General features: G+C 42.4%; 1 protein-coding gene across 2 annotated transcripts in view; it reads right to left on the bottom strand.

The window, feature by feature from the left end:
• Nucleotides 1–9159, bottom strand: part of Vopp1 (VOPP1 WW domain binding protein) — a 78809-nt gene extending 69650 nt beyond the window's left edge. The window contains exons 1-2 of one of the 2 annotated variants that reach the window (XM_037203779.1): nt 9101–9159; nt 8821–8995 (exon numbers count right to left, since the gene is read on the bottom strand). In XM_037203779.1, coding sequence (XP_037059674.1) covers nt 8821–8925 — 105 coding nt within the window. In that variant the 5' untranslated portion in view covers nt 8926–8995; nt 9101–9159. Of the gene's footprint in view, nt 1–8456; nt 8674–8820; nt 8996–9100 lie in introns of those variants that run through there. The other variant, XM_028895268.2, reaches the window with a different exon arrangement.
• Nucleotides 9160–18166: the final 9007 nt, after the last annotated feature.

The following is an 18166-nucleotide window of genomic DNA, read 5'->3' as shown; positions in this document are numbered from 1 at the left end:
CTCCAGGGCAGCCAGGGCTACATAGAGAAACTCTGTCTTGAAAAAAAACCAAGCCAAACCAAAGAAAAACAAAAACTAAGGAGGTTGAAAGGGGGTGGGGATGGGATTGGTGACTAGAACAAATAACTAGGGTGAGGATGGGTGGCCCTCAGTGTGAACTGATGTATCTTACACGTTCAACAAATGCTTCAGAATTTCACACACACTGCACAGGCACCCACCCCCTCTTCAGAGCCTATCACTTACCTTCCTCCTACCACAGCCCTGCCCAGCTCCTGCCATGTCATTACTTACCCATTTATCTATTTGCACATTCAGATATTTACTAAGTTTCTATTATTGGCAAGCACTACAGACATGTATATAGTTGGTGGCACAGAGACTGGACCTCCAGCCTGTGCATACGCAACACTAACACTCTACCACTGACCTACATCCCCAGTCTCCGAGGACATTTCAGTTAATAAACAGTACTAAAACATTTGTCTCTAAACTACTTACATAGCAGAAGATAAATTCCATCGCATTCTGAAGCTGATATGTAGCCGGCAGGAAGGGGGTTAACGGGGAAGAAAGACAGAGACAGTCAGGAGGGCGACTGGGAAGGAAGCTTTGTGGGTGGTCAAGACGGCTATGCGGAGGAGACATTAAGACGCTTCACAAAGAGAATACAATAAGAGTAAGTGCTAGGAATAACATGCACCGTGTACCTAATGAAGCGGCCAGCCATGACTATAACCCTATCCTTGCTGTGTATGTCGCCGTCATGCCCATTCCCAGTTAGGCCAAGTAGAGCCCAAGCTCTGGACAATGCTCCCGACTCCCCGGACATCTGGCCACAGCCCTTCCCCACGTCAGAGCAATGCCTCTGTGGTAAGGTGCCATTGGCTCGCCTGTCTTTGCCCTTCCTCTCTCACCTGTAGCCACCCAGGCCTCTCCGGAGCTTCCAGGGATAAACCTGAACCCTTTTCCATCCAAACTGAATTGTTGCTCGGATTTTAAATATTCTTTGAAGTAAGACACTTGAAAGGTTTATTTCGGAAAACTCACAGGTTGGAATGCCAGGGCACGAAACTTTTGACAAACAACAAAAATCCCTCACTCTGAAATAGTAAAGTTCTAATTTTGAGATTCCCGACTATCAATATACATAGAACTACAGAAAAAAAAAAAAAACACTCACTAACCCCCTTATTTTCCTAATTTCAAAAGGCAACATTCACTTCCTCATCCTCTCTCGCCCAGGGATAACCACCCTTACTTCCCAGCCAAGAACAGCTGTTCTTTTGGAGAACAGCCTTGAAGCAAAAGACAGCATCATTTAATGCAGAGCTTTGGTGCCAGGGACAGATCAGGAAGAGTCTGAGGCTGACCCCGCCCATAAAATGGGTTCATGCCCCTGTGAACAAACGCAGATGAACTTACAGACTTGCACTGGTGACTCGTATTAAATAATATTTGAGAGGAGTGGGGATTAACTCAGAGATATAGCACTTTTCTGGCATGCACAAGGGCATGCCCAGCACAGCCAAGATATTTGTAAAAATTAATATATACATAAGTAAAATTTTAAAGTATACGTTTCAGAAAAAAATGGAGCCCTTCTAACAAACACTAAATATATTTCAAAAGTGTCACCAAGTTAACTCCTAGAAGGAGACTGCTGTCTTATAGAATATTATTTTAAGGTGTGTTACATTTGTTTATGCTCTGGAACATTTGTTTAATGATGCAAAGATGTGTTGCATTCGTTTATGTTGCATTTGTGTTACTTTGCCTGTCTGAAACACCTGATTGGTCTAGTAAAGAGCTGAATGTCCAATAGCTTGGCAGGAGAGAGACAGGCAGGGCTGGCAGGCAGAGAGAATAAACAGGAGGAGAAATCTGGGAGAGGATCTAGGAGCAAGAGAAGAAGGAGGGAGGAAAGATGGGGCCAGACACAGCCACACACAGAATAAGAAAGAAATGATATACAGAAATAGAGAAAGGTAAAAGCCTAGAGGCAAAAGGTAGATGGGATAAGTTAAGAAAAGCTGGCTAGCAACAAGCCAAGCTAAGCCTGGGCATTAATTAGTAAGTCTCCATGTGTATTTATTTGGGAGCTGTGTGGTGGGTCCCCTCAAAAAAGCAAAGAGTAGAAACCAACCAACTACATTTTGGTGTTCAACGTGAGGGTCAAATCCTGGGCATTAATTAGTAAGTCTCCATGTGTTTTTATTTGGGAGCTGTGTGGTGGGTCCCCTCAAAAAAGCAAAGAGTAGAAACCAACCAACTACATTTTGGTGTTCAATGTGAGGGTCAAATTTCCATAGGGCCTGAAAAAGCTTGGGGGGGGGGAGGATATGACTCCTTTAAGAAGTTCTGCCATACAGAAATAGCCTTGTTACAGCTCAGCAGTTTAAAGTTTTCTTGCAGGGTCAAAAAAAAAAAAAAAAAGATTAAGAAATACACAGTAAATACAGATCCAAACGGAAAGAACCCTCTAGACAGGTTCCAGTGTGTTTTACAATGTGCCTAGCTTAAGAAAGAAAGAATATGGGAATAGGTAGTCATAGAAAGAAAGAAATAGTTTAAAAATAATAAAGAATAAAGTCTTTAAAAAGAGAAGTAAAAAAAAAAAAGAATTAGCCACAAAGACACACAGGGATTCTGGATCCTATATAGTACTGTGCTGATCTTGAATTTTTTGAATGCTGATGAGCAAACAACTGCTGGCAGCTATGGGCTTGTGAACAGGACTGAAAATTAAACCAGCCTAGATACCTTAGGGCTGTCTTAACTTTTAAAAAGAAGTTAAAAAAAAATGTGTTTTTCAAATGGAAATCAAAAATGCTTTGGAGAAGAGCCCCCCCCCCCAAAGGAAACAAGAGGTTATGGATTCATTCCAGGTTAATATGGATCAGGTTTGATCAGAGAAGACCTTCTGAAACTTGACAGGTGATATCTATCAATAAAGGTTATAGCTGGTCTTCTCAGGACTTGGCCATTATCTCAAATTTTCTCAGAGACCCCTAGAGATGCCTTCACCCACAGACAATAGGAAGTAGTTTAGAGAAAATGATGTCCACATTCCCAAGAGTTGGGTTGTGGGAAGCTTTTGGTTATTTGGTGGGTTATGGATGTTTGTTATAATTTAGGGGAATATAGGATAAAAATACAACTATTAATTTCAGGCACATCTGTTCCTGGCAGTACCAATTTACTTCATAAAAGGATGATGGACATCAAAAAAACTCCATAGGAGTTTGCTTTCATTGTGGCAAGATTAGCCATTTGGGCAAGAAACTGCTTTTGCCTTGACTGCTTGGCTGTGTGCTGTGTAGACTGGACATACATGACTCACAGGAAAGTGACTACTGAACTTTGCCAAAACAAGGCAGGACAGTCCTTCAAGATTCCTGCTTCACAGAAGAGTCTGCCAGACATTCTATAGGACACAGAGGAAAGCAAGTGATGAACTTTGCCAATACAAGGCAGGATAGTCCTTCAAATTTCCTGCTTCACTGAAAAGTCTGCCAGATACTCTAGGCCTGTAGGCTGAAGATAGATGCCTCAACATTGTAGGGTAACTGTCCAGGCAGATGTCTCTGTTGTTAGGTAATATTAATTCCTTCTCGGGTCTTTGATGGGGTTAAAGACTAAATAGAGTTTCAGTTTTTATTTAGTTATGATAGGAAGTAAATTAGATATAAAACTTTGGAGTCACTAGGATAAGATAGATAATGGAGTGTTTTCTCTGAATTTGCTAAATACAAATGAACTAAATATTGTAAATGTAATTCTTACTTGGTAATTGTTTTTGTTGTATGTACTTTTACTATGTTAAAGTTATAACCTTTCATTTTTATGTAGACAAAAAGGGTGAAATGCTATGGAATATTATTTGAAGATGTGTTACATTCATTTATGCTGTGAAACATTTGTTTAATGATGCAAAGATGTTTCATTCTTTTATGTTGCATTTGTTTAACTCTGTGAAGCTGTGTTACTTTGCCTGTCTAAAACACCTGACTGGTCTAATAAAGAGCTGAATGGCCAACAGCTTGGCAGGAAAGGATAGGTGGGGCTGGCAGACACAGAGAATAAATGGGAGGTGAAATCTGGAAGAAGATCAAGGAGAAAGCAAAGAAGGAAAGGAGGATGCTAAGGGACAGATACACAGTCGGTCATGGAGTAAGAGTGAAAGTAAGATATACAGAAGTAAGAAAAGGAAGAAGCCCAGAGCCAAAAGGTAGATGGGATGACTTTAAGAAAAGCTGGCTACCAACAAGCCAAGCTAAGGCCCAGTATTTATAAGTAATAATAAGCCTCCACGTGTGTTTATTTGGGAGCTGGATGGCAGGGTCTACAAAGAATAAAAAATTTTTAAAAAATTAAAAAAAAAAAAAAAAAAAACAAGTACAGTGCTGTGAAACAATGTATTATGAGGAAAAGTCCCAGGAAAGCCTCCACACTTGGGGTCTAATTACTCCCGTTTCAAACAAGGTGCAACCAGCTTTTTAGTGTGTTCTTGCAATTTACTGTGATCCAGTGAAGGCTACTAGGAATAATCCTACCAGCACCGACAGGAGCTGGATCCCTGTTCTCTTATCCTACAAGGAGCTCTTGTGAGCGAGCCAGCAAAACTGAAGCAACAAACCTTAGAATCTGAGGACTCACAAGGGGCTTTTAGTGTCTCCCACTTGTGGGAACCAGTCTTTGACCAACCTACAGAGTATGCTACATTTCTGACCTGCACTTAACCTTGTATTTAACCAGACGGTAGACGGTGACGGAAAGATGTGAGGAGTATACGACAGGGACTCCCACTAGCTGATCATATAATTCACAGGAAACTAAATTGGGGAGAAGGATGGTTCCAGGAAATGAGCTTCAATATGCCTCCATGGGGTAGGAAGATGTCAGCTGCCTCTTCCTGCTTAAATCCTGACCTAGGTAGGAGTCCTGTTGAATGGCCAGGATTCCTGGGATGTTCATGCTGATATCTGGTATCCAGTACACATCCAACTTCCCTCTCTGAAATGTCACATTTAAGTGCTAAATTAGATTATCCCTCTAAGGAGAACTGACTTAAGTTTCTGGAAGAGTTTTGGTGGTTTGCCTGCATGTTGGAATGCACACCTCTGCAAATCTCTCTGGGATAATGCAAGGCATATATTTGGTCCATGTTCCCATGTAAACAGACTTTGGAGAAGAACATTATGGTGGGGGAACAAAAGAACCAAGTACCTGAATTTGTATTTCAAACCCTTTTACTTAACAGCAGTGAAACCTGGGACCATTTATACAATAGCTCCCACTTGAAATAACCACGGGCATGAGGATAATTGCCAGGATGAATCATGAATTAGCATTAGTAAAGTACTCAGAGCAGGGCTTGGCGATAGAGTAAGTTATTCTGTGAACGCTCACTAAACAAAAATACAAATTTCTCCATCCAAGCCAACTTCTATAAAAGGATGTCAGGGTGGGATGGGAAAGCCCTCTCCAAACTGTTAAGATTCTCTCTCTATTCAAGGATATCTCACTAATAAAACTAATTTTGACAGCATTCATTGACGAAAGGTTGCCAGAGGGCAGAAATGAGATGTCCACTGCCACAAAACACGTTCAAAGCCAACTACAAAACAAATGTACACATTGAAACTATCCCAAGCAGCACACAGAAACCAATACAAGTATCCCAAGGGTCAGTCAACAATCAGAAACTGGAGCCATCAAATGCCTTTCCTAATGTCCTCAGAAGGGACCCTCTGCCTCCTCACGCACTTTCTAACGATAACTGCACCGTTAAGGACAGCAAAAGCATCTAAAGTATGCAAATAAAATAGTCAAAGCAGACAGTTTAAGATGGAAAAGCTCAGACTAAAATCTCACATTAAACTGGCACGTGAAAATTTGTTAAGAAATCGTAATTCCTTGGAGGCACACCTCCCTACCAGAAATCAGACACTGAGGATCACCATCATGTATAAGTGGGTTATCTAGAAAACAAATGCTACCAGCACCCAGATAATGCACCTTGTAAAAGCAAAAGAGCTATGCCTTTGGGGTCTTTTCAACCCTTCAAAGAAGTTTTAAATTCCCTATTAAAATAAAAACTTCTATCCAGACCTGGTGACCCATCCCTGTAATGACAGCACTTGGGGGAGCTGAGGCCTGGGTTGTGTAGGACAACCCTGTCTTAAAAAACAAACAGGGACTACGGCTGGATAGAGTACCTGTCTAACATGTGTAAAGGAGCCCAAGGTTCAATCTCCAGCAGCTAAGAAAAATAAATAAATAAAATTAAATGAATAGGAATGCAACTTGAAGGTAGAGTGTCCTGTCTGACGACTATGTTCAGGGTCCTGAGGTCCTGGGTTCCATTCTCAGCACTTGAAAGAAGTTCCTATGCAAAAAACAGCTTATTGGATAGAACAAAACCTTCTACACTAAAGGATTAGGCGTTAGACAGATTCCCCAGCAGACGGACAGACAGGGAAAGGAGGTTCTAGGTGGATTAATACACTTTTCACTTGAATATTTGTGACAACCTTCTTCCTGCTCCTTCTTCCTCACCAAGACTAGTGTGGGCTTTTTCCATCCAGAAAGTATTCAGTGGGCTTTCAAATCTCCCACAAGAGGTGGGGGGGGGTTCCTACAGCAGGAACCAATCAGCTTCCCTTTCTTTGTCTGGGTTACCCAATCTCCTGCACTAGCCCAAACCAGCCAATTAAGAGAAAAAAAGGGAAATCAACCCATCCCTAAACATCAAAGTTTTAGCTCTGCCAGGCAAACTCTGATTTCTAGGTCTGGTTCCCCTCTCCACTGGGAGACTCTCTGTGTTCATCCCCTGCCTTCCTACCTTCCTTCCTCTCTGTCTCTCTCCCTCCCTCCCTCCCTCTCTCCCCACCTTTCTCATCCTTACCCCAACCCACATGTGTTTCTGCTTGCAATAAAACTTGGCTGAGTGCTGAGACCTTGTTTTTTCCTGCCTTCTTATTCTTTAAATCAGCAGGGGGGAAAAAGTCTATTCCTGCAGTTCTAGACAACACCTCCATAAGGCGTGATGAAAACGTTGAAAATAAAAACTGATGACAAGCAACAACCACAGGTTATCCATCAGAGTTGAAGTTACTTCCGGTTCTTTCCCCCAAAAGCTAATACAGTTGACTCCGTTTGGAGGATTTTTTTCACTTCCACTCTTGACTATGAAGCCCTTGACTGTTGGCATGCCAAGCAGTCGTCTCCTGTTCATTTCCTCAATAAACATCACTGGAATACAAAAAGACAGAAAAAGAACACCCCTACACACACACACACACACACACACACACACACACACACACACACACACACACACACACCCTGTGCAGCCTTTTAGGATAGACACACACAAAGCTAGGAAGGACACAGGAGTGGCACAAACAGAAACCCAGAGAATGCTAGATAATCTTATCAAGCACTGTTACACACACACACACACAAATCGGATTACAAAAATTGGCAGCGATGTGTTAAGGTAAACACATGGTTATTTTTGTAAACAGTGGTCTCTGGTTCGCTTTCCCACAGCAGTCAATGTTGAATCACCACTCAGAGGGGTTCCTTTCTAAGATTTTTAAAATCTCAGCAAGTGGGAAGAAAGTGAGAGGTGGCACTTCTTCTCAGAAAACATTAAATGCCCGATAGGAGATATTTTGAAGAAAAGCAAGCAATCTTTGCTCCGTTTTGGAACTTGGAGCAAGGAGAAACTGTTCCAGTAACCCTCCTGTCTAAAGAAATAAGACTTTCCCTCCGGCGTCTCCAAGAAAACCAAAAAGTCCTCCCAGCACTGCTGAATCCCCAACCAAGGGCGTTTTACAGGTCTCAGACCGCGACAGGCAGGGGGTTATCACTACCCACTTACACTGACTTTTATTAGTACAAAATTCTCTCAAAAAAGTGAAGCCGGGGGAGAGTGAACAAACCCCCAAAGCCCCAATTCAGATCTTACACACCACAAGACCACTATTTTTGCCTTTGAATGAACCCGCTGGAGCAGGAAGGGTGTCTGGCGTCACAGGATGTCGCGGTTCCACAGCCCGCGGTCGCTGTCTAACCCTGGCTGTGCTTCCACCCACCACCAAGTTCCCGCGGCTTCCCCTCAGTCCACCCCCCACCCAAGCTCCCCGTGGAATTTTCTCCTCGCCTCTACAGGCCAGCACTTCATTTCCCCAAAGCAGAAATGTCCCTCTCCCTCCTACCAGCTGCGGGTGGCGCCGCCCCAGGCCCTGTGCAGCGGGGTGCGCGTGTGGACACGCACAAAGGTCCCTCCCCAAGCCAACCGAGCAGCGGGGGGACCCCGGGCACAGGCAGGGCTGGGGGGTCCCCGCCCCAGGCCCCTCCGCCACCCCGCACCGCAGATCCACGAGCTCCGCGACTGCCCTTCCCGCGTCCCCACTCCAGGAGGCGGGGGCAACCGGCGGCCCTACCTCCACCAGCAGCCCGAGCAGCAGCGCCGCCGCCCCGCCGAGCCGGCGGCTCATGGCTCCCGCGAGGCCCGTCCGAAGGCCGGCTGCACGGCGGCCTCAGGGCCGGTCCACACCCCGGGACCGGTGTGCAGACTCCGGGGACACCGGCCGACGCCGGCACAAGGACGCGCCGCAAGCCGGCGGAGCTCGAGGACGTGCCGGGCCGCCCTCGCCGCGCGCCCCCGACCCACCGCACGGGCGCGCGCTCGCGGGCTCGGAGCTGGCAAGGTCTGGAGAGCGCGCTGCGGGACGCGGAGATGGCGGGCTAGGGGGCGAAGACCGCTGCTAGGTGTCTCCTCTCCGGGAGGAGACCATCTCGTCTCACCTCGATAGTTCTGGGAAGGTTTTTAGAGGACGCCGTGTTGGGGGAGATGGATACGGATGAGCCCATCGCTGGGGCCTTCCTGAAGTTTCTGCCCTCCTGAGACATTCTCACGGTGGTTTCTACAGGTGAGGTGGAAGGCTCACCCCGCCCCAGCGTTATGGAAAGGACAGTTAAACTGTAAGGAAAGGACAGCGGACTGTCAAAGGTTGATGTAGGGTTATGCCAACATCTTTCTGTCTGGCTCTGCTAGGACGCCCCACCTTTGGATCTCACAACGTACCTTTGAAGTAGACAGACCCTTTAACCACAGAGAATTGCCGCTGACAGCCGCGCCCACTCTCACTTGCTGGCAGACACTGTCTTTTTGTTTTTCCCCAAGGCTCAGAGGCCACCTAGTTCAAGAAATCACTGAAGCATTGGCTGAACTTGTAAGATGTATCAGACCTAAGCTGATACATCCATGGAGGCGGACAAGAAAACAGCTCATAGAGTCTAAAGAGAGATCTAGTTTAAACAAGTGTGATACAGGGTGCTGAGTGCAGAGATCGAGGGAAAAATAGAGTCCTTAGGTCCAGAGAGGTCCTTCAGCAGGTGAAAATACTTGCCGGGAAAGCCCGAGGAAGAGAATTCCACCCTGGAATTCTAAGACAGGAAAAATCAATTCATTTTACCTCCACATGAGCACATGGCATATGTGCGTACCTTCTCACAAACACATCACACCATCACACGCACACACATTCACTCACAATAATGAATGAAATTAAATATTTTTTTAATAACTATAGTTAGTTAAAGGACAGAACCACCTCCAACAGGTCATGGAAGAAGTTTACAAAGATAGATCTTTTCATGAGGCAAGTCTAAAATACTTTGCCAACTTTCAGGACATGACTTATTTGGTTAAGATAGAGAGAGCATGCACCATGAAACCACACCTGTTAACACCTGGTGGGTGAAACCAGGAGTGTGTGTGTGTGTGTGGGGGGAAATGTCCTCATGGTTACCCTGAGTTCCATGTTCCAGCACAGTGATAGCTGCATTAAGTTTTATAGTAACAAAATAAAGAAGGACAAAAATTAAGACCTTTGGTAGAAACATTAAATAGGTGGGTAGCAGTGAAGTAGAAAAGTCTCTGCTTTGGCCATGATGGTATTCTTAGCTCTCTGGTCACTACAAGTAGTTTCTTTGGGGAACTTTTGTGTGCACACAGGACTGACTCAAAGCCTGCAAAGGATTATTAGACTGGTGACTTTGCCTTCTTTACAAATCTTTTTTTCATTAATTAACTTTTTAATTGTTTAAAGAATTTCATGTGTGAGTACTATATATTTACAATTCCACTCCTCCATTTCCCTTCCCCAATTTCTCTTGTACCCTCCCACTTCCTCACAAATATATGACCTCTGTAGATGGACTTCTTTTCTCCCAACAGCCCCAAATAATGATATGAGACTTCTTATTAATTATGAAAGTTTGGCCTTTAGCTTAGGTGCTGGGGATGTCTTTCTGTATGCTGTGAATGTATTGCTCTGATTGATTGATAAATAAAATGCTGGATTGGCCAGTAGCCAGGCAGGAAGTATAGTATAGGCAGGACAAAGAGAGAGGAGAATTCTGGAAAGGGAAGGTTGAGTCAGGAGACGCTGCCAGCTGCTGCCGCCATGAGAAGTAAGATGTAAAGATACTGGTAAGCCACGAGCCATGTGGCAAGGTATAGATTTATAGAAATGGGTTAATTTAAGATATAAGAACTAGAGAGCAAGAAGCCTGCCATGGCCATACAGTTTATAAGTAATACAAGTCTCTGTGTGTTTAATTGGGTCTGAGCGGCTGCGGGCCCGGGCAGGAATGGAGAAAACTCCAGCTACACTTAGGCTTGTCTCAACTAGCTCTTACAACTTAAATCAACCCATTTATGTTAATTTATGTTCTATCACATGGTGTTATCTCTCTTTTATCATGCACCTCCTGTTTCCTCTCTGGCAACTTTGCCCTTCTCCTTCCGAGAGTCTTCTTTGTTCCCAGAAGTCCTGCTTAACCTCTTTCTAGCTATTGGCCATTCAGCTTTTATTGCACCAATCACAGCAATACATTTTCACACAGTGTATAAATATCCCACAACAGGCTTCTTCTTCAATTATTATTGTTACATTTATACACACACTTTTATTATATAACATACTGAGTGCACTTAGTGTTGTTCGTATGAACACATTTAGGGCTGACCACTTGAGACTGGATAACCTAAAAGGGGACTCGTTCCTGGAGAAAACTTAGTCTCTCTCTTTAACAACCATTAATTGCCCTTAGCTCTTCATATAAGAGTGGGACCTTGTGAATTCCCCCCAGCTGCACTAGCATGTCAAATGGGGTAGACATAATGCAGGTCTTGTTTGGGCAACCTACTTTTGAGATGCCATGGGTATAGCAATCCTGTCATATTGGGAAAACGTGTCAATTGGTGGCCTGGTCCTCTGGCTCTTACAATCTTTCTGTGCCCTACTCTATGATGTTCACAGAACCTTAGGCATACAGGTTGTATTGTATATATATCAACTGAAGCTCAGCTCCCCAGGTCACTTGTTCTCTGGATTTTGGCCAGTTGTGATTTTTATAGTAGCCTATAATATGTGTTAATATTCTGACCTGCCCCTTGAAATCCTACCCCTTGGGGCCACCCTGCATCCTGACATAAAGGAACCCCCCATCCTCTCTCTCTTCTGCTCTCTCTCTCTCTCCATTCCCATGAGGTGTACATACCTCCTCTCTCTCTCCCTTCTCTTTCTTCCTTGTCTCCCTCTTTTCTGTCTTTCTCTTCATCTCTCTATTATAATAAACTCTCCACGTGGATGCAGTGTCTGGGTATGAATGACTTTCCACACACCATCACCCCTGCTGCATCTGCCCAGCATGTTTTCCCTCATGCCCGTAGGATACCCTGGGAAACCCTGACCTGGCCAGCTGGGGATTCCCCACTCTTGCAAATTCATGACATCGTCCATTTACTGCAAAAAAAAAGAGAAAATTCTTTAGACAAGCATCAAGCACTACACTTATCTGTGGGTATGATAGTACATTTTTAAGAGTACAGTTAAAAACTATATTAATTTAGGAAAATGGCAATACTAGGTTCTCTTTTAAGGTCTATGACCTCTCCAGTCATAGGTAACTGGCTAGGTTTACAGTACCAAGAATTCCCACCTACTGAGCAGGCCTTAAGTCTGATTAGACAGCTGTTGGTTACCCCAAAGATCTAAGTGCCACCACTGGAAATATCTTGCTGGGATAGTCTTTGTGGTTTGCAGAATTTACAGCTGGGTAGGACTAGTGATTGCTTTTCTCCCTTGTCAATTTACATAGCACCTTCTGATACTGTAACAGCTAATCCTCAGGGAAGAGGCTTCTAGGTCAGTTACAGCTCAAATCCTCCAAATCCTGTGTCTGCTGTGGTGTCTTCAGCAATAGGGTCTTACCTCCAAGTTCTAGGAGGCAACTGAAAGGACATTGAAAGTAGCCTATATTATTTGGGGAGTCCTAGGACTCTCCGACCAACAAATTGAAGAGTGTTTCCCATATCTGGCTGTCTTAGTTAGGTTTTTTATTGCTGTGAAGGGACACCATGACCATGGCAACTCTTATAAAGAAAAGCATTTAATTGGGGCTGGCTTACAAGTTCAGAGGTTTAGTCCGTTACTGTCAATGCAAGAAGCATGGCATTATGCAGGCAGACATGGTGCTGGAGAAAGAGCCGTAAGTTCTACATCTTGGTTGGCACAGAGCAGGAAGAGAGAAAGAGATACTGGGCTTGGTTTGAGCATGTGAAATGTCATAGCTAACCCCCAGTGACACATTTCCTCTAACGAGGCAATTTGTCCTAATAGTACCACTCCCTGTTGATCAAGCATTCAAATCTATGAGCTTATGGGGGCCTATTCAAACCACCACACTGGTACAGAAGTTTTTGTTAGTTTATTGTTATTGGGGGAGCATTGTCACCCCATGAGGTATAACTTCATTTTAAAAATTAGATAAACACATTATATGTGTGTGTGTATGTGTGTATGTATATATGTATACATAAATATATGTATGCATGTGCATATACATACATATTATGTTTTAAGTAAATTTGTAAAATATTTCCCTATGACTTTTCCCAACATCCTTAGTGTTATTTTTCTCTTCCTCCTTCTCCCTCTGAATTACGCTCCCTTCCCTCTCCCTATTTAACTCTCAGCCCCTCCCCACCTCCATTTGACCCCTCCCGCATTCATAACATCCATGTCTTATCCACACCTTGAGTTCCTTCTCCCCCACCACCCATGGCCCCTTTCTACTTTTCTGTCTTCTGCAGTTACTCTTAATTATATACCCAAACACAAAGATTTGATCAGGGAACTGCAAATAAGAAAGAATATGTAGCATTTATCTGTCTGGATCTGGTCATTTATCTAAAAATTTCATGATTTCATTTTATTTTACAGAAGAATAGTATTCCATTGTGTGTATGTACATTTTCATTTTCCATTCATCAGTTAAAAGATATTTATGTTGGCCTCATTTCCTACCTATGGTGAACAGAACAGCAATAAACATGGCTCAGCAAGTAGTAGAATATTGTGTCCTTTTAGTATATGGCAAAAGGTTGTGGAGCAGGGTGGATACACTTTTAGGTTTTTGAAAACTTTCCACACTGATTTCTAGAGTGGTTATACTAGTTTGCAAACCTGTTGTGGAATATTATTTTAAGATCTGTTACATTTATGTTGTGTAACACTTGTTTAAAGATGCAAAGATGTGTTGCATTCTTTTATGTTACATTTGTTTAACTCTGTGAAGCTGTGTTACTGTGCCTCTCTAAAACACCTGATTGGTCTAATAAAGAACTGAATGGCCAATAGCAAGGCAGAAGAAAGGCTAGGCAAGGCTGGCAAGCAGAGAGAATAAATTGGAGGAGAAATCTGGAAGGTGCAAGAGAGATCAAGGAATGAGAAAAGGAGGAGATGAGCAAATAAGGAGCCAGCCATCTAGCTACACAAAGAGCCACAGAGTAAGAAGTAAAGAATGGTATACAAAAACAGGGAAAGGTAAAAGCCCAGAGGCAAAAGATAGATGGGATAATTTAAGTTAAGACAAGCTGGCAAGAAATAAGCCAAGCTAAGGCAGGGCATTTTTAAGTAATAATAAGTTTCTGTGTGTATTTATTTGGGAACAAGGTGGCAGGCCCCTGAAAGAGTTAAAAAAAAAAACCAACAACAATGTGAAGCTCAAATTTTCATTGTGCCTGAGAAAGCTAAAAACAAGAAAGTTGAGAGAGAGAGAGAGAGAGAGAGAGAGAGAGAGAGAGAAAGGCTCCTTTAAGAGTTTCTGCCTGCTGGTGAACCCTTGAAAAGCCAGTACATTAAGTAGGAACAAAAAAATAAATAAATAAAAGTAAAAATGCCTGCAGCAATGCAAGCACTGGCATTCTAGAGCTCTAGAAGACAGCAGTTCTTGGTCACACACCTCTGACCAGGCCTCAAGCTTTAGGCTTGGCTTTCATGACTCAAGAAGCAGGTAGAGCCAGCTGATAGAGCAGCTCAGAGGATCTAGTTGTAGCTTAGCAGTTTAAAGTTTGCTTACACAGTTAAAAAGACTAGAAATATGCAGCAAAAGAGGTCCAGATGGGGAAAAAAAAACTCTAAACAGATGTGCTGTGGATATTGTTCTATATAAATAAAACACTGATGGCCAGTGACCAGGCAGGAAGTAGGTTGCCAGGCAGGAAGTAGGTGGGACAAGGAGAGAGGAGAATTCTGGGAAGTGGAAGGCTGAGGGGGAGACACTGCAGCCACCACCAGGACAAGCAGCATGTAAAGACTCTGGTAAGCCACCAGCCATGTCGCAAGGTATAGATTTATAAAAAATGGGTTAATTTAAGATAAAAGAACAGTTAGCAAGAAGCCTGTCACGGCCATACAGTTTATAAGTGATATAAGCATCTGAGTGATTATTTTATAAGTGGATTGTGGGACTGCGGGGCTTGGGGAACCCTCCAGGAACAAATGGTGCCCAACGGCTCGAGTTTCCACCTTAAACCTGAGAATATTTAATAACCAATTCTAAACAGAGCCAAAACCAGGTTCCTGCTTCTTGTCTCATATGGGCAGCTAGACGCTGAAAAACGCAGGTTTGAACACTGGCGGGTTCCTGGAGTTTGCGTTTGCCCGGCAGTATGGTGGAAATGAGGCGTCTGCCAGCGGCACATTAATCTGTGTGGTAGATTTAGTCTTTACTAGTATTTTTTTTAAAAAAAAAAAAAAAAAAAAAAAAAAAAAGAGGTTTCTGGGCTACACGCTGCTTTGATAAAAGCTTAGACCCACTATTTCTGAGACTTGATGACTCCCAGAGCTGGCGGAAAACGTACTACTGCCATGTTGGGAAGCTGAAGTGGGCAGAGCCAGCAGCCACAGTGCCAGTGCCTTTTCAGTCTTAGAAGGCTAAAGTTTAAAGCAATAGGCTCAAGGTAATATAAAAAATAAGCCACGTAAAGATGGCTACCACACAGAGAATCTGGATTATGTTGTCTTTGATATTCGTAACTGAAGAAAAACATTTGATTGCAAAAGCTGTTGAGTTATGCCAAAATGTATATTTTAAAGGTACCTTGACTTCAAAATTTGGATTTAAGGATATGTTGCTTTGGAAAAGAGGTTCTGCTTTGTTTCCACAGAAAGCCAGAGGCTGTGGATTTGTTCCAGATTAAGATACATCAGGTTTCACCATCCAAGACCCCCTGAAAGGTCTCCGATGACACCATGGCCCAGATAATCCAACATCCAGAGCAGTTTCAAGGCAACTGGTTCACACAATACAGCCTCACAGACTACCCCATAGGCCTAAAATTTTCTTTGCGTCCCCATAAGATACAGTGCCCCCCCTCCAGCAGGAAGTAGTAAGAGATGCTACGCCCAAATTCCCAAATATACCAAGCTGGCTTTAGAGGTGGAATTGGCTCACTCCCCCTCTAACCCCAGATATATTGCTTTAAAAAAAATGGTAAAGAGATTCTTGTGTCCCAAATCAAAAGAGCCCTCTGGTGTGGGACAGAGAAAAACCAATATTTTTATTTAAAACAGGTTGATTATAAATGTGATCTCTTTCTAAAAAAGAAAAGGGGATATGATACAGATATATAGGAGGATATAGAGATGATAAGATAAAAGGGTAGATTAATCAACCTACTTTTAAAGACCAACTTGTTTAAAATGTTTTACATTGGTATAGATTTTAGTTTATGTTTAAAATGTTTTACATTGGTATAAATTTTAGTTTATTGATACAAACTTGAAGTTAATTTTGTTATACTATATATATATATATATATATTTCTATTCTTGTTTGAGGTATTATGTTTATGTAACTCATTTAAAATTGTAATGGATAATTAAAAAATAGATTAATAATTAGTCATCTATGATAATCATATCTGTAGCCATGTTAGTTAAGTCTTCTAGGTATACATAGATATATTTCAGATAGATAGGTAATCTTCAAACACTTCATAGACCTAGAGAATATGGCATTTAAATAACTTAAAATTCTGTTAACGTGAGACACAATTGCTCCTGGCTACACCAATTGATCCCGAGAGAATGTTGGGCTTCTAAGACATTTCCATTTGGAAGTTTGTCTTTTTGGCACAAAATGGCCTACTGGGCAAAGAACTGCCCTTGCCTTGATGGCTGACAGTACAAATATAATGCTGTCCTTTCTGGACAAGCGGGATACAAGGAAAGCGACCACTGTACTCTGCCAAGACAGGGTAAGATGGTCTTTCAGAAATCCTGCTTCTGAAAATGGTCTGTCAGATACTCTAGGCCTGTAGCCAATTTGAATGCACCAACAATGCTGAGAAACATTAGGTGACTGTCCAGGCTGCCAGCTGTCTTGGTCTACTTTTGCAAGATTCCCGAAAGTTGCTTGCATCCATCTACCATTTCTCAGGTACCATTATGTTCCTTCTCAGGTCTTTAATGTGGTTGAAAACTAGATAGTTGTAATTTCCTCAGTTATGATAAAAGATAAGTTAGATATAAAACCTTAAACTCACAAATATAAGATAGATAGGACATCTTTAATATTGTAACTATAATTCTTGCTCAGTAATTGTTTTGTTATATGTAATTTTACCATGTTAAAGTTAAAACCTTCCTTTTTAAAAAAAGAAAAAAAGGGGAAGTGCTGTGGATATTGTTCTATATAAATAAAACACTGATGGCCAGTGACCAGGCAGGAAGTAGGTTGCCAGGCAGGAAGTAGGTGGAACAAGGAGAGAGGAGAATTCTGGGAAGTGGAAGGCTGAGGGGGAGACACTGCAGCCACCACCAGGATAAGCAGCATGTAAAGACTCTGGTAAGCCACCAGCCACGTGGCAAGGTATAGATTTATAAAAAAAATGGGTTAATTTAAGATAAAAGAACAGTTAGCAAGAAGCCTGTCACGGCCATACAGTTTATAAGTGATACAAGCGTCTGAGTGATTATTTTATAAGTGGATTGTGGGACTGCGGGGCTTGGGGACCTGAAGAGAAGCCCTCCAGCAACACAGATGTGCTTAGGCTTATGAGAGAAAATAAAATGAGTATAGATAGTCAGAGAAATAAATAATACTTAAAAAAATAAAGTCTTTAGAGACAATGAAAGTAATATAAAAGAAAAAAGCCATGCAAAGATGGGAAATATGCAGAGAGTCTGGATCCTGTACAGTATTGTGTTGATTTTGAATTTTTTTTTTTTTTGATTGCTGATGGGCAAAAAACAGCTACTGGAAGACATGGTATTATGAATAGGACTGAAGCATTGAGCCAACCTAGATAACTTAGGGCTATCTTAACTTTTAAAAAGAGGCCAAAAATATATTTGTCAAACAGAAATCAAAAATGCTTTGGAGAAGAGTTTTTGCTTTTGTTTCCACAGAAGATGAGAGACTGTGGATTCCTTCAGGAATGATATTGATCAGTTTTGATCAGGAGAGACCTTGTGAATCTTGACAGATGATATCTATCAAGAAAGATTACTGCTGGTCTTCCCAGGACTTGCTCATTATCTCAAAATTTTTCTCAGGGACCCCTAAAGATGCCTTTGCCCACAGACAACAGGAAGCAGCCATTCACATTTCCAAGAGTTGAGTTGTGGGAGGCTTTTGGTTATTTGGTGGGTTATGGATGTTTGTTATAATTTAGGGGAATATAGGATAAAAAGACAAATATATTAATTTCAGATATTTTTGCATTGGCATAGATTTTGCTATACTAATATAAACAGAATTATTTTTCTTATACTGTATATGTTTCTACTCTTTT

Source organism: Peromyscus leucopus, chromosome 3, assembly GCF_004664715.2.
Source record: "Peromyscus leucopus breed LL Stock chromosome 3, UCI_PerLeu_2.1, whole genome shotgun sequence".
NCBI lineage: Eukaryota > Metazoa > Chordata > Mammalia > Rodentia > Cricetidae > Peromyscus > Peromyscus leucopus.
This window is presented reverse-complemented; position numbering and strand designations above follow the sequence as displayed.